Consider the following 15,341-nt stretch of genomic DNA (forward strand, 5'->3'; position numbering starts at 1 on the left):
TCAGGTTTCAGCTTCTTCACACAAAATATAATAGACAAGAAAAAATGAGTCTCTCTATGAGTCTTAAATGAAAATAACAAAGTGGTTGATAGACAAATCATCAGACCAGGGCAAGCTGTTAGGAGCTGATTGCAAAAACACTGAAAATCAAATATGACACAACAGAAACTAGTGGGAGTGAAATCCTGAGAAATGATGCTGCATTAAAATCTGCCTCAGAGCTTTTTTAAGAAACATTTTTCAAAATTTCTAATGCTTAGAGTTTTAAACATTGTTTCTGATGTAAAAACATTTCATTAGAAACACTGGTGCAGTCTGAGTGGATGGGGGCACTACGAGCTGTGACTTACTGTGAATAAAATCAAGCTTCTCTTTGTTTTCTTCACGATAACTTGACTTGACTCCTCTCACAATAGAGGCCTGCTCGATATTTGTGATTTAAGAAGTGGGCCCTTGTGAAGCTGTACAATCGGACAAACCTTTCCTCATTCATGTATGATGTAATCAATCATCCCGAGTTTTTCTGCTTCATTGAATGCTCAGAATATGAGTAATTGCCTCTTATTGTCTATGGAGGTTGCCAAGGACTTCCAGAGCTTCTCTCTGGAGGCCAAAGGGTCAGAGCCCAGCAGGCGGAAGCGAAGCCGCTGAACTGGAATGCCGTCCTGATGACTAAACTACCTGGCAAACTAGGCATCGAAAACTAAACAATAGTCTGGTGTTGTTTCGCCAATGCCAAGCTCAACGTGGGGCTACGATTGGGAAATGAGCATCAGGAAACAAAATGAGTCAGAGTGAAAATCCCTTCTACTCAGTCAAAGTCAAATGTGACTTTTAGCTGTTTTTATTTCTCCTCGTTGAATGTCGCTGGGGTTTTCCTACAAATTTCTGGAAATTTTGCATTTAGGGTTAAACAATCTACATCCTTGTTGGGGAAACTTCCTCAGCAATAATGTTCAATCAATTCTAACTGAAGTTGTGTGTGTGCTATACTAAAAAAAGGAGGGCAGGTTAGAGGAGTGGTGAAGCCAGAGGGAGCAACAGGTGGACTTGAGCTGCACAAAAGATCCATAGCTAACAGGGGAGGCCCTCGTAAACTCTCCTAAGTTCAAAGGTGGCAGTGATTGAGTGGTTGCCCAGTGAGGAAGTCCTCCCCTCGATCATTCTCCGCATGCCTGGGTTGATTCTTTCTGCCACGCTGAAGCCCTCATGCCACAAGCGGACCTATGATGCGTCTTGGACACCTCAACTTCAAGTATTGATCCAAAAGACAGTGAGGGTGGGAGTTTTTACATGTGGGGGCTGCTGCTCTTTAGAGTGCAGTATATTAATACTAGAAGGTTTGAAGTGTAATTGCTGTGTACATGTGTTTGACCGTGTAAATTAACCCTGCCACTGAGCTGCTTTGAACTCAATGTGTGGTAAGTTTTAGAAACAGAAAAAGAGTTAAAGACATTTGATTCAGATTTGACTTAATCCTTGAATAACACCTTAAGTGAAAACATATTGTCTAAGTGTTTTTTTTTTCACTTTTACAGTTTTATATTCTCACCCCAAATGATCCACATCTTAAAGCCATCAAATGCTCCGCAGGGTTTTGGAGAACATACCGCATGCGTCGTTTTGAGATTATGTGTGTTTGTAACCTAGTATTGGATTGAAAAGCCATGAGTCATAAGTTAAGTCAGACTGGGAGGTATCTTATTCAGGGCTCTTCTGGTGAAAACAAAGAGGTTTTAGTGTGCACTTTTAAAACAGCCAAGCCCTCCAGTGATGCAGCCGCTCTGCTTTTGTGCTCAGTCCTTCAGTTTGTCACCTTCAAGCCTTTTCCCTCCCACTTCCCCTTTGTGCGTCTGTCCCTCACGCACGGTTTCTTTAGACAAAGGGGAAAACTGGCCGCTGACTTCTTTTTAAGACAGAAGAAACTTGAGTGTGTGTTGTATGACAGTTATAGCATCTACATTCCAGCTCAGCGGGGCGGTTTCCATGCAGGTATTTTGCAGTCTCTTTCAGTGCTTTTTGTTTGTGGTGACCTGCAGGGAATGTGGTGTGTAGCTCTGCACGGTGTGGTCTACGTACGCGAGAGCCATAATGCTCAGTGGTCGACCAGCCAACGATTCGAGGCGCTTCAGTGTCTTCATGTTGTCAGATGAGAGGCCCATCCCGCTGTCTGACTGGCCGCCCTGATGATGATGATGGACAGAGAAGGGATAGTTAAAAAGAAACACCGCCTCTTTTATTTTTTATTATCAGAAGTGAATGAATAACAAATATATGAATGTCGGTAAGTTTGTTGTCTTTATTTTTCAAGAACTTCTCAGAACCAGTTACAAAATGCTTCACTGGTGCATGTAAATTAAAACAGCATTTAAAATATTGAGCAAAACATAAAGTATAACATAAAACCATCAAAGAAATACGTTTTGAAAATGTCTATTATTATCTATGTCTATTCTCTTCTGAGTCAAACTTGACCCAGACTCAGCTGCTCTGATAGTGAGCTGGACTGTTTCACTGTGTCGGAGCTAGAACAGTGAAAAGAATGATCGAGTTCTCACAAAATGTAGTAATCAGACCTTCAAGGTCTTTATGCACAATAAGAATTAAAAGGGATCTTTAAAAGCATTCAACAAGATCAAATTCAGATGTAAAATGTGTAGAAATGAAAGAATCTATAAATAAAAATAAATAATTTCATGAAGACTCATGAAAAGAACTTGAGTTTTATGAGGACTCAGTCGCAGAAAGGTAAAGTAACAGCCACTTTTTGACAGTTGCTGGGCAGCAGTGCAGGGATTAGGATTTTAGGACTGTAACAAACTGCTGTGAGTTTTTGGTGTAACACTGGTAGTAACAACGTTGAGGTTCCAAATAACACGGCCAAGAGAAAGCAGATAAAACGGAATAAAATGGAGCCAAGTATTAAGCCTTGTGGGACTCCATGTGACATGACAGCTATGAAATTACTTTACTAATAAACAGCGAATAGGAAAACTTTAACTCTGATGTCATCTCATAAAATTGAGCCAAATATATGATTTATGATCTGACATGGAGTTTTAAATCATATGTCTATGACCTAACTCGCTTGTTTTAGGAACAGTGGAGGTGAATATTGTGTGTCTGTCTCAGGTGTATTAACTCACCTCGTGGTTCTCATTTGTCCCGTCCTCCATGGTAACCTCGTCAAACGTTTTCACACTAGCAGGACGGATCTTGATGTTCCTGGAAAAAATATATTTCCAGTGTTAAATGTCTAAAATATCTTAAAATGATCTGTTTCTGTTCAGAGAATCATTCGATTATGCTGGAGCAAAACGGCAAAGTTCAACAAAAAAAAAGAAACCACAGGAACTTAATCACTTAGATCAACAATGTGAAGAGACTGTGACATTCTACTTTTAAAACACGTTTTGTTTACTTTGCATTTCAACACTCGGAGGCTAAAACCACTGCTTAATTTAGCTTAAGAGGTAACTGTCATTACTGCTTTTCAACACTTCCTCAATAAACACGAGGAGGACTCGTGAACACCCAAAGCTTTAAAAAATATTGTTATAAGCGGACACAAATCTTTTCTGTGGTTTTTGGGGAAATTCCTCAAAGGAGCCACAATACTGAATGTGCTGTGACCATGGAGCCACCCCGAGTATATTTCTTATCATGTGCCAATCAGGTCGCCCATTGTGCTCAGGTCAGGACTACATGTTCTTATAGAGCTCAGCCTGAGTGCTGCAGGAACAATAATTGTTTTGGATATTATTCAGTAAAAAAGTGGAAAGACAATTTAGGGCATATCCTTTGCAAAACAGACTCAGAGCTGTAGCTGCAGAGGTTTTCATGTCTTTCAAATAAGGTGATTTATTTGGAATTGAAATATCTTGAACTCAGCTGCACATTTGAACCAACAAGATTGTGGGTCCACAGCCATGCTAGCTGCTTGCTGGTGCTGTACTTAGATACAGATGTGCTTTGAGCTACATGCTAACATTTTAACTAAATACTAACATGCTCATACTTACATATAACAATTTTGAGCTGCCTGTGGTTATAGTTGAAAAGTTATAGGATGGCCAAAGTGATTGGAAAGGTGGAACATGAATAGTTTCACATAAACCTCACAGAGATGCAAGAGAACTCTGCATCATCGACACGTCTCAACTTCCTCCAATTGTACAAAAATGAAGCTAAGACATCCTGGACTTCAGTGCTGCCAGCTTGCATTTTGATTAGTCTGTGCAGTAGTCATGGTGGTAGGGAGCCGCAGTACCAACGTTCTGCTTATACTTGTGCTTGATCAATAGTCTAAGCTGTAAATCATGATGTTTCACAGCATTAAAAACCAAACTAACCACAAAAAAACTTGAAACACACCAGTTTGATAAGAACAAATTCAAATGACTTAGAGAAAATGTATTATGCATGTTCCTTGACTTTTTGGTTTCTTCTTTCCCATCCAACATGCAGGCAGGGTTTATGACCTCTACTGTATTCAGCCACTAGGGGGTGGTTCAGATAATTTGGCTTCACTTTTCGGGAGCTGTCATGTCATCCATCATTATGTACAGTCTGTGATCTGTATGAAATCCAACTAGTGGATGTTGATATTTCACAGGATCAGTGAAAAGTCTGACCTGCTAGTGATGTAACAGGAGAATCACCAAGTCATTAGGATTCATTATCTGGGAACCTCTGGCATCTGGAGCAAATGCCATGACAATCAACAGCTGGTTGTCAGATAATTTCAGTTTGGAGCAGAGTGGCAGATTAACACACACAACTGACATTTACATCCTGTGAGCCCCATCGCTATGTTGGCTGAAAACATGACTCAGCCCTGGAAGAGGAGACAAAATATCATCATCTCTTCGAGTTCACAGGAGTTTCAGGCATCTGTTATGTAAACCACAGAACAAGAAGTCATGTTCTCACCAGCTGCTCCCTGAGTCACAGTCTGAGATGGGTCGCGTGGGTGTCTCTTCTGATGGCGCTGTGATGGAGGGGTCTCCCACCTTATCCAGCAGGGCTGTGTTGATAGGTATATAGTGCTTTCCCTCCTAAATCAACCAAACACAGACAGAACAACTCAGATTACAGCCTTATACTCACATGATGCATATAAAAATGAGACAGGTTTAATTTAAGTAGAATGATGCTGTGTGCGTGATATGTAATCACACACATCCACAGGTTGTGGCGAGCAGCCAAAGAAACTAAGGTCATGCAGAGTAAACTTATGGTGATGGCCTTCCTGCACTGTAACATTAGCCTCAGTAATGAGTCAAACCCCTCAACTGTTCCAGTCTGAAGTTTTTTCTTATGAAGGAAACTGTTACAGACTCATTTGTAAAGCGGCATGTGTTGCTTTAATAGTCAGTCCCTTGTTAAGTTACACTGTACTGAGCCATTTATTATTTTCAGAACAATTTTGAAGGTTCGACTTGATTCAAAATAGGCAATCAAAAACCTAACAAAACCTTTGTGCGTCCATTCATTACAAAGAAGATATTAAGAGATTTAATTGCAGGAATAGAAACTAATATTACTAAAACTGTAGTAGTATGTGAGGATTTAAAGTAAAAATTTTGTTTCAATATTTATTTGTTACTGAGAAAATGTTTCCAACATGAACCTGTTTGATTTCACTCCAGAGTTCAACAGCTGGTGATAATAAACTCTTCATTCCTGCAATTTTTGACATAAAAGATGCCGATGGATCATTCAGACAATGAATGTTAAATAATGCATAGTATTTGAGCAATAACATTTTATCGTACCTGCTGCACACTGGCCTGAAGCAGGTCTCCCAGCCTTTCTACCAGCTCAATGAAGGTGGGTCGCCCCTGTGGCTCCCCGTGCCAGCAGTCCAACATGGTCTGATATCTACAGGTAGAGAAGACACCACTGAGCAATCGCTTTGATACAAACATAGCACACTGTAAGATCACACACTTGCCAATGCCAAGAACAACAATTTGTACATTTGGGTTGTTGTATTGCAAAATATGAACAAACAGAGAAGTGGAAACTCAGTAAACAAACCCCTATGAATTGAGCAACCAATGAATGTGTCACCTCTAACTCCAGTGTCATGTAAAGCGTTTGCTCATAGTCTGTTCTCTGTTTTTAGGTTTGTCCTGAGACTCTGGGTTTGTATCTCATTCTCACCTGGTCTTGGGTGTGAGGACCAGTGAGAGCTAGCAGCCTCCCTCAGGTCTTTGACAGGCTGTCAGCGTCTCTGCCCATGTGGGAAGACTCAGAGCCTTTATGGGAGTTTCCATCCCAGTGGTCTGTCTCATTTTGTGGAGGAATTTGGGAATTTAGCAACAGAGCACAGAGGCTGCTGTTTGAGTTATGTTCACAGCACTTCACAGACTGGCACACAGATCGGTGGTGATGGATCCCTGTCCTGTTTCTGTTGCAGCAGCCGCCTCTCTACCCACAGATATCTCAAGTTTTATGTACGTATAGTTCGAGGACTTGCAAAAGCAGATGGTCTGTGGCTTCTATACTGACCCCCACCCTCCTCTCCATCTGAAAGAAGCTGCGATTCTCATGATAATGAGTGTAGAGTACAGTTGCCCAGGTGCTAGCCCTCCTATCTGTGACAGGATATGGAGAGTATGGTCACAGCCTTTATGCATATCATTCAGGGGGGAAGTAGACACATTGTATGATGTACAATTTAAACCACATTTCCTGCTGGGCCCGTAATGAGAATAAATAGCCTGCCTCCGCATGTTTTGGGTCTTGAGGGAGTGTGGTGTTTTTGAGGGGGGGTGAGGATCTGTAGAACTGAGCTACTTTTGTCCAGTAAGGCAAGTGTGGTAGGATGGGAAATGAGCATCCTTTTTTATTGTCCTCCCACTCTCTGGGCAGCATCCGCTAAATTCCTCTGCAATTCATCAGGACGGGAGGCACTATTAACAGGCCATAGACAACATTCCTGACGCATCTGTGCTGCGGTGCCACAAATTAATTGCTCAACACCGCCTGCAGCCTCACATGCTTTTAATCATTCATATATAATAACTTTGTGGTTGGGGTCAATGTGTCAAAACTTGAGCTTAAAGACGCTTGTGATCAACTGCAGACCTCTCGAGGGGCTCAGCAGATTTCACCCCACTGACTCTGAGTGCATTACAGTGCATCCCCTTTAAACTGATATCAGCAGGTTTTATCTGGGCTTTAAATTAGAGGCAGCCCTCACAGTCCTCAGCAAAATATCATATCTGGCAGTTCTGTTTTCATCAATGGACCGTCTGAACTAAGATGGAAAGTACGAAAGATTCTTGGCACCATCGAGTCTGCATCTACAGATCTTATGCACCAACTGAAACGTAAAGTCTGGATTGGATTATGTGCATCATTTCCAATCAGCGTCTCCTTCACAGAGCTGATAAATTCATTCAGTTAGCTTAACTTGGCACACGTTGCTGTAAAACCCTCAACCTTTTTGTTGCCACATCATTATTAGGCAGAAGAGCGGAATTAGGCTTTCAAAACAAATAAGATTTGTGAAGTTTGACTATATGATTCATTTTAAATTAAAACCAGACACAACATATGCACATATGCTAGAGTGAGACTCGGAGAGTGCAGACTGTGATTGCCGGATCTGGATCGGCTGCACACATTACAGAAGAGCCAATGTATTCTTATGGCAAAAAAAAAAAAAATTGTGTCCCTGCATCAGTTACTGACAGCACTGACACAAAAAGAAGAGGACTCTCTGTTCTCCTGCAGATATTGTCTTACTCCAACCACCAGCTTAAAAACATCTCCAGTCTGTGACTCTTCTCTTTGAGGAAACTTATACTGACATTGCTTTTAAACATGTCGCTCAGTTACATCTGTGCCGTTGTCCATCACAAAATGCTCCTGAGCTTAAAGTTTGCCTCTGCTGAGCTAAACAGTGCCTACTGTTTCTTCTTGCAACGTTTTAGAGTAGGGTTACCCATGATTCTTATCAGCCACCCCTGACCTTCTGATTCTACAGAAGAGAAACAATGCCCTCTCTCAGATGTGTATCGACAGGGGAGGTTTGTACTCGCTGTCTTTACTTTCTTGGCCTTCATAAGGAGAACATGCAACTGAAGCTGGAACTGGCTGAGAAAAACAAAACCTCTCTCTCTCTATAGAACAATCCCATTAAATGATAGTTCAGTGGAATATGACTGAATATCTGGCACGCATTTTTTGCTATCCTTAATTTTACATGTTAGGACAAAATTTAAATAAATTGCTCTACAGTTCACTTCACTATACAGAGGTTGGTGCTTTTTAATACTAGTTGTTGTTGATAGAAGTATCTTGAATGTAATTGCTCACATTTCAGAGGAGGAGTATTCTGGCGCCCTCATCCTTGTCCCGTCTTTCAGTCTGCAGCAAAATTCTTCATCAATTTGCACGCCAGGGTACGGGGACGCACCTGGTAAAGGAAAAAGGGTGGAAGTTTATCACAAAGTTGTCTCATTAATGGTGTGTGTGTCGTACATGGAAAAGGTGACGGTTCCTGAGTAAACACGAATGAGCGAATGCAAACTCCACACATTAAAGATTTGAACGAAGAGCCTTCTTGCTGTGAGACTGCTAACCACTGCACCACCATGCCATGAGGTACTGTATGAAGTAAGTATAATGAACATGCGACTTTAAAACTTGTCACTTCCTGTAGTTTAGTTTTACTAGTTTATTCTAATAGGCTCCAAAAAAATGTCAAATGGTGCCATTATTTATAAAGCTGGGTTCATATAATTTTTAAAACTGTTTACACAAATTGTACAAACAGTTTTTTCAGAATGATTAAAGCTAAAAAATGAAGGAGACTGTGGATAATTTGATGATGACATTAGGTGATAATACGTTGGAATACAAAGTCAGGAAGAGAAATAAGAGAAGCCGAGTTTGTTAGACGAAACATCAACACCATCTTATTACTGAGTTTCTCTGAGCGAATCGACAAACAGGAAACACTACATTACACACAATTTACATCTGGAATGTGAATACTGACACATTCAACTCAACATGCCCCAACCCAACACCCTTTGAAAAAATCTGTAGCATGAGTGATTTTTGGTTCACTCATGATATATAGTAAATGTGTAATATTGTTATAGTTGGACTGCTGCATTGATAATCTGTCAGATGTGTCACTCGTCGACCAAAAGGGAACCACCGCTAATTTTATTTACTTTGAACTAATGTTGGTTCTGAAATTTGAATATTGAGCCAAAACCCACTTCATGCTCGGCTTCCTGTGAAAACACACATTCTCTCACTGAACCAACTCAGATCCAATATCTAGTTTTGTTATTTTTTGGAAAATACATCCAAATTTTATATAATCAACACACTTTTCAAATAATATTTTTGGGTTAATGGTTGAGTTCCCTCACACAATATCAAATATCGTCTTTGTGGTCACGCTAATCCGTCAGGAAACCACAGATTTAGCTTAGTAGTGACCATGAAAAACTCTCAAGAGATAAAGAGAACTAAATAACTAAATCTATGGCAGCGATCTTTTAACTAAAGCTTTGATTTGTGTGCAACCTTCTCACTCTAATGACAAAATACTCCTTATCCAAACACTGTATCACTTATATCAAAATACCCATATGCATTTAGGTTGCAGTCGATGCAGACACTACCACAATGATAGCTGGTGAATGCACAAGCTTTGCTCCAACTGTGGACTCATGATTCTTGATACCCAAGATTTTTAACGTCCTTAAAACTTAGGAAACACCTTACAGCCAACAATAATTTACCTTTTTACTTTATTTATCTTTATACACCTCATTATAGCGTAATTCTAATGTTATCATTTGTGTTTTATGATAAGATCAAATATTCATTACATTTTCTATATCATGATAAGACAAATATTATCTGAAATATGTAGAGATAATAAACTATATGTATTGTGACAGACACCACAGGGACCTGTTTCACTTTTGGCATCAACACTTCGCTAACAAGATTTGGATATTTAAACCCACAGACTGGAACTGACACACTTTTGGTTCACGGAGAGTGATCTGAAAAACAGTCTTTGGTTTTACTTAAAACATCTGACCTCTGAACGGTATCAGATTGCAAAGCTCATTTCTTTGTGATCTTTCTTGGTCATTCTGTATCTTTGTCTCCAGATTTATTTTCTGAGACGCGGCCAACACCACCAGATGTGTAAGTGTTTCTTAAAACAAAAAATGTGGTGAGAGTATGTTGGGAGTGAAGAGGAGGGTGCAGAGAGAGCAAGAAAAATAATGACGTCAGTGTGCTTTACATTTAAAAGCGTATGCGATTTGACACAGCTTTCTCTCAAACGCAGAGGGGAACAGCACTGTATGGCGGTGGTTCAAAAGCAAAAAGTACAGCATAGAAATACATCCAGCTTTGCTCCTCTTATGTCCTCCCTGCTTCCCATGGTGACATTTCAACATACAATATTTCATGTTGAGTCTCGCTTTAGAAACGTGTGGTGAGCGCTGTGCCACGGTGCACAGGCAATCATGGACCCACACACAATGCTGACTTAAAGGCTGCAGTGGTTTCACAGCAGGGGCACACTTTAACAATGACCTGGCTGCTTGGTTACACTGTGTTTGTGTTGCCAGCTGCAAAGAAACGGATTGCTTAAATAGGAGGTGTTTTCTCATTTTAATGTCCCAAGCCTGTACTTAAAAAAACACAGTCAAACTTTACTAATGCATTGTGCACGAGTGGCATGGAAATTATTTCCTCAGGCTGACAATGTAAGGCCCGGGCCCTTTGTCCCAAAGGCACAATTACACAGTGGTGGAAGACAGTTAGAACACAGTGCATCTGGTGAGGCTGTAGAACTGGGGGCACGTAGAGTGCACCCGAGAAACAGCACTCTTCACACTCAGCATCTCAGAGACCAGCGTCCGACTCACCTGCATGAATAAACTACAAAAAAATACTCGCAAATATGAAGTGAATATCCATTAATTTAATTACAATATTTTGCCCAATAAAGTATACTATTATTATATTATATATCCTATGAATTTCAACTTGTGCCTAATATTTGTGAGGTAGTGTTTTGCACTGAGCCATGACACTTACCCAGAGCGAAGATTTCCCACATGAGAACACCAAAGGACCAAACATCACTCTGGGTTGTGTAGATCTTGTCAAAAATGGCCTCTGGTGCCATCCACTTGAGTGGCAGTCGGGCCTGTCAACACAGATTTAGGTAAGAGATCATTTATCTCACCAATATACAGTATCTCAGTTATTAATCATCTCTAATTATAATGTCAAATTGGTTTAAACTATGTGAGCTGGTCCTGCTTTTAATTCAGCTAAATTTAATTTGGTCTTCACGTTCACAAGCTATCACTCAGCTTTGTTTTACATGGAATGTATTGATGAAAACACTTTTTGGGCATTTTCTCTGCTCAGCTGATAACGCAGTCTGTGAGATGCAGTGGATTTAAATAAACTTACATCTCCTTTGCGCACGTAATCAGGGTCTTTGTAGATGTCTCTGGCAAGTCCAAAATCACAAATCTTCACAACATTGTTCTCTGAAAGCAGAATGTTTCGTGCAGCCAGATCCCGATGGATGCACTAATGGAAAAAAGGAAGAAACAAAATCTCATTCAATGAAAAGTTTACATAAATGAGTTCAAATCTTCTGCATGTAGGTGACTTCACAAAGGTATGCTGTTTGCTGAAGCATGGCTGCTTGCAGGATCAACACATGGTCAAGTCATCAGGGATATTACAATAGAAGATGATGTGTTCCATATCCAGGCTAAGAAATGGTCTATAAGAGGTTATTTACAACAATGGCTTCATTCTCTAATCAGTCCCATCCGGTCTCCCCGAAATTATGAATGACTTTATTTGAACGAGATCTAGAATTCGAAAACACGGGAAGTCAGAGACCATACAAGTCAGAACAACAAGCAAATCAGTGGTTGGGTTTTTTATGAGACTGAAAATCTATTAAGTTGTTATTTGTTCACAATTCATAAACTTTCAACATGCATGATAACAGTTAAAACATTTGACCACTCATATAGTACACAAGCAGACAGACATCAGTTGTTTAAAAGCAGCAATTAAACATACACTAGCATGGTAATCCTTCACTATGTCAGGTCAAATTTAAATCAAGATAATATTATCTTTAACATTATCTAAATATTATTTACAGATTGCTTTTCATGTAGAGAGAACATGATTTGTGGGAAGAAGATAATACCTTGCGTGAGGCCAAGAACTCCATCCCCTTAGCGACTTGGAAACTGTAGCAAATTAAATCTTCCAATGTCAAGACTCTCTTATATAAATCCTCCGATTCTGCCAGAAAAAAAGAAAAGATCATAAAGCTTTCCCAGGGAAAATAATTTTTCATTGTGGACATATATATGGCCTTTAAATTTAGGAAAATAATCCTACTCATGATTTTAAATGCAATCACAGCGCTCCACACCTGTCACATCAATCAGATAAGATGAAACAGTAAGAACTCTCATGAGAAAACTGCAAATGTAAAGTACCGGACTACAACACGTCAACTTGAAAATTCATCCTGTCACGTACGTGTCTCCTCCTACGCACTGTTTTTAAAACATTCTTTACAGATCTAAGATAAAAATCAAATAATTCCCCCTGTTCTTCAGATGTCAGGTGAAACGTGTGGTTATGGACCCAGTGTGCTGGTCTGGGGTCTGAGAGAGGAACTCACAAGGAGTCCTTCCACAGGCCCACCTGAGTAAACAGCTAATCAAACCAGAAATAACACATGAGGAATGACATGGCCAACGTGCCGGTCCTGAGCTGTTGCACGAGAGCAGAGAATCGCTCAGGTCAGGACAGGAAATAGACAGACACCTCCCCAAGCTCAGTGGGGTGACAGTGGCTCCTGCTGTAGTGATTGTGCTGCTGAACAGGAGGAGGAAACGTCCCATCAGAGGGTGGAAAACAATCTGAGGAGGGCTTTCATTCTTTGGCTGGAGGGGTGGAGCAGAGGTGAGGGGAGGGAGACAGCAACTGGGACAAACAGAGGGGGGGAGGGGGTCGAAGGGAAGTAAGACTTGCTTGGCCTTTACCTTCTTCCTCTTCCTCTGAGTCGCAGTAGCTCTTATCTTCGATGAACCCAGAGCTGGCTGAACTTCCGGTGCTGGCCACGCTCTCCAGGCGCCGCTTCATCAGCTCGCTCAGCTGGCAGGATGATCCCGAAGACACCACCTTATCGTCCTGACTCTGACCGGCACACATATATCATGGTAAATTAGATAAGTTGAAAGGGTGGTTGTAAAACAGTCCCTCCATGCTGACATTTTACTGAGCCTGTATCTAAAATCAAGAGAAAGTGAGCGTTCTAAATCACCCAGCTCGTGACTCACTTTGTAGACGAGGAAATCTTCTCTCTTGCCTCTCAAATAGTTAGACAAGTTGCCGTACTTGCAGAACTCCACGATCATCATCAGTGGTCCTGTTAAGAAGATACAGTTCTTATGATTATTCCTGCAATGGTTCACAATAAAGAAAGACAAAAAGAAATTCTAACCCTAAACTGACACCATAATAGGAAACAACAGCAAATTTATTATCCTTTTCTTATGTCTTCTCTTTCTTTTCTACCATAACATCAATGGCTTCATAGCATCCTCGGTAATAAAGCTCACCTCCAGGCTTCGTGCAGGCTCCCAGCAGGTTGACCACGTTCAGATGATGGCCGATGTGGATCAGGATCTTTAACTCTGACATCAGAGCTTTCCGCTCATTGGACGTCGCTCCTCCTGTTATAATGTAAACACAAGAATTGATCAGTGTGTCATTGAGAATCCTGACAAAAAAAGGATAAACATTTTCACAATTAATAAAATATTCTTTTAAGCTCTTACATTTTGTTTTAAAATTAATTCCTCTCATTATTTTCATGACAATTATTAAACATAACAATCCATCCATCAGCTGTTCTGAAGATTAAATATAATTTGCTGTGAAACACCCAGTGGTAACTATTTATTGTTCTTTGTCTTCTGTTTCTGTTGCCAGAGGCAACATTGTTTACGGAAAACTTTAGTAAACAGTGAATTTTCGCTGCTGGAACTAGATGGGGACTCTTGTAAAAACAGAAAAATATGAGCCTCAACCCTAGAATCTAATATCTCCTTCAGTTTGACAATAACACAAGAACACAATAAAATCTGCAGTGAACATCCAGATAACGATATTTGTCATCATGTCTTAGAAGTCACCAGAAGAAATTCTTCACAGTGTTAAAGGTTGGAGAGAAAGCTAGAAAAAAAAGCCTGAACCATGGTAGCTGGATTACTGGGGAATTTAATTTTGAGAGTTCATTAAATATGATGGGAGAATAATAATATTGCTTTAGGCCCAGTGATATGAGGCAGAGTTTGATGGAGGAAATCCTAAAGATAAACGCCGATAAAATTAGAGAAATACAACGCGAAGTGCTCACATTACATACCTGATTTTAAGATGTTTGAACTATAATATAATGGCTTCAACCTGAACTAAGAAAGTCAAGATTTTTTTAGATAGTTTTATGTTGTTCCGACCAATCCGATATTTATGAGCTAGAAGCTAAAGCAGCCAGGGAGTCTCCAGCTAAACCACGGTCAATTTGAGGAGACCTGCTGCTTTCCATTAAGTTTGACCTACGACTAACAACAGCCAAAGTCTGTTACTCTCAGAAATCTTGTGATTTATGCTGAGACAAGATTAATGTCATGAAAGTGACCAATACATCGAACTAACAGCCCTATATTTCATCTTCACCAATCAGTGTTCGGTATTCAGTTTGTTTCTCTAGTAATACACACAAAAAAAAGAAAACATTCACATTGCCACCTGGCAGTTGTTTGCCTCCATAAACCAGTCGAGTTCCAGATTACATCCCTGTCTGTCAAGGCTCATATAATATATGTAGGGAGGACTGTGAAGAAATTCAATAAAAGGCATCAAGTCTAAGTTGTCATAATTAGCGTATAAATTGATGAGTTATGGGCTGTTTCCTGTTTTCAATTTGACCCGACTTTCATGGTTTGTTGTGAATATTTGGAAACACGCAAAGACGATTATAAATTCCTCAGTCAAGACTGAAGCTAGGCAATTGTTTCAAAATGTTAGAGCCTCTCAAATGTGTCAAATATAAACATGTTTTTTATTTGCTCATTGTGTTTCCTATCTTACACTTTTGAACTCGTCCTCACCTGCAGATCTTGGACACTGGTTCGAACTGCGAGCTCTGCATATACTCAATCTCTTCATCAAGAACAGGGTTAGAGGTTGCACCCTTTACCTCTAACTGCACTTTGCAAAGAACA

The 15,341-nt window shown here is 40.2% G+C and overlaps 1 protein-coding gene across 2 annotated transcripts in view; it reads right to left on the bottom strand.

Annotated features, from left to right (window-relative positions):
• kdrl (kinase insert domain receptor like) overlaps positions 1-15,341 on the bottom strand; it is a 46,160-nt gene that overhangs the window by 2,827 nt on the left and 27,992 nt on the right. For both annotated transcript variants that reach the window (XM_020079878.2, XM_020079873.2), the window contains 11 exons: positions 13,674-13,787; positions 13,392-13,480; positions 13,095-13,248; positions 12,245-12,342; positions 11,482-11,604; positions 11,098-11,209; positions 8,332-8,431; positions 5,778-5,883; positions 4,933-5,057; positions 3,147-3,225; positions 2,080-2,183 (listed from right to left, as the gene is read on the bottom strand). In XM_020079878.2, the coding sequence (XP_019935437.2) occupies positions 2,080-2,183; positions 3,147-3,225; positions 4,933-5,057; positions 5,778-5,883; positions 8,332-8,431; positions 11,098-11,209; positions 11,482-11,604; positions 12,245-12,342; positions 13,095-13,248; positions 13,392-13,480; positions 13,674-13,787 (1,204 nt within the window). The remainder of the gene's footprint in view (positions 1-2,079; positions 2,184-3,146; positions 3,226-4,932; positions 5,058-5,777; positions 5,884-8,331; positions 8,432-11,097; positions 11,210-11,481; positions 11,605-12,244; positions 12,343-13,094; positions 13,249-13,391; positions 13,481-13,673; positions 13,788-15,341) is intronic.

The sequence above is a fragment of the Paralichthys olivaceus genome, chromosome 9 (genome assembly GCF_024713975.1).
Source record: "Paralichthys olivaceus isolate ysfri-2021 chromosome 9, ASM2471397v2, whole genome shotgun sequence".
Classification (NCBI taxonomy): Eukaryota; Metazoa; Chordata; class Actinopteri; order Pleuronectiformes; family Paralichthyidae; genus Paralichthys; species Paralichthys olivaceus.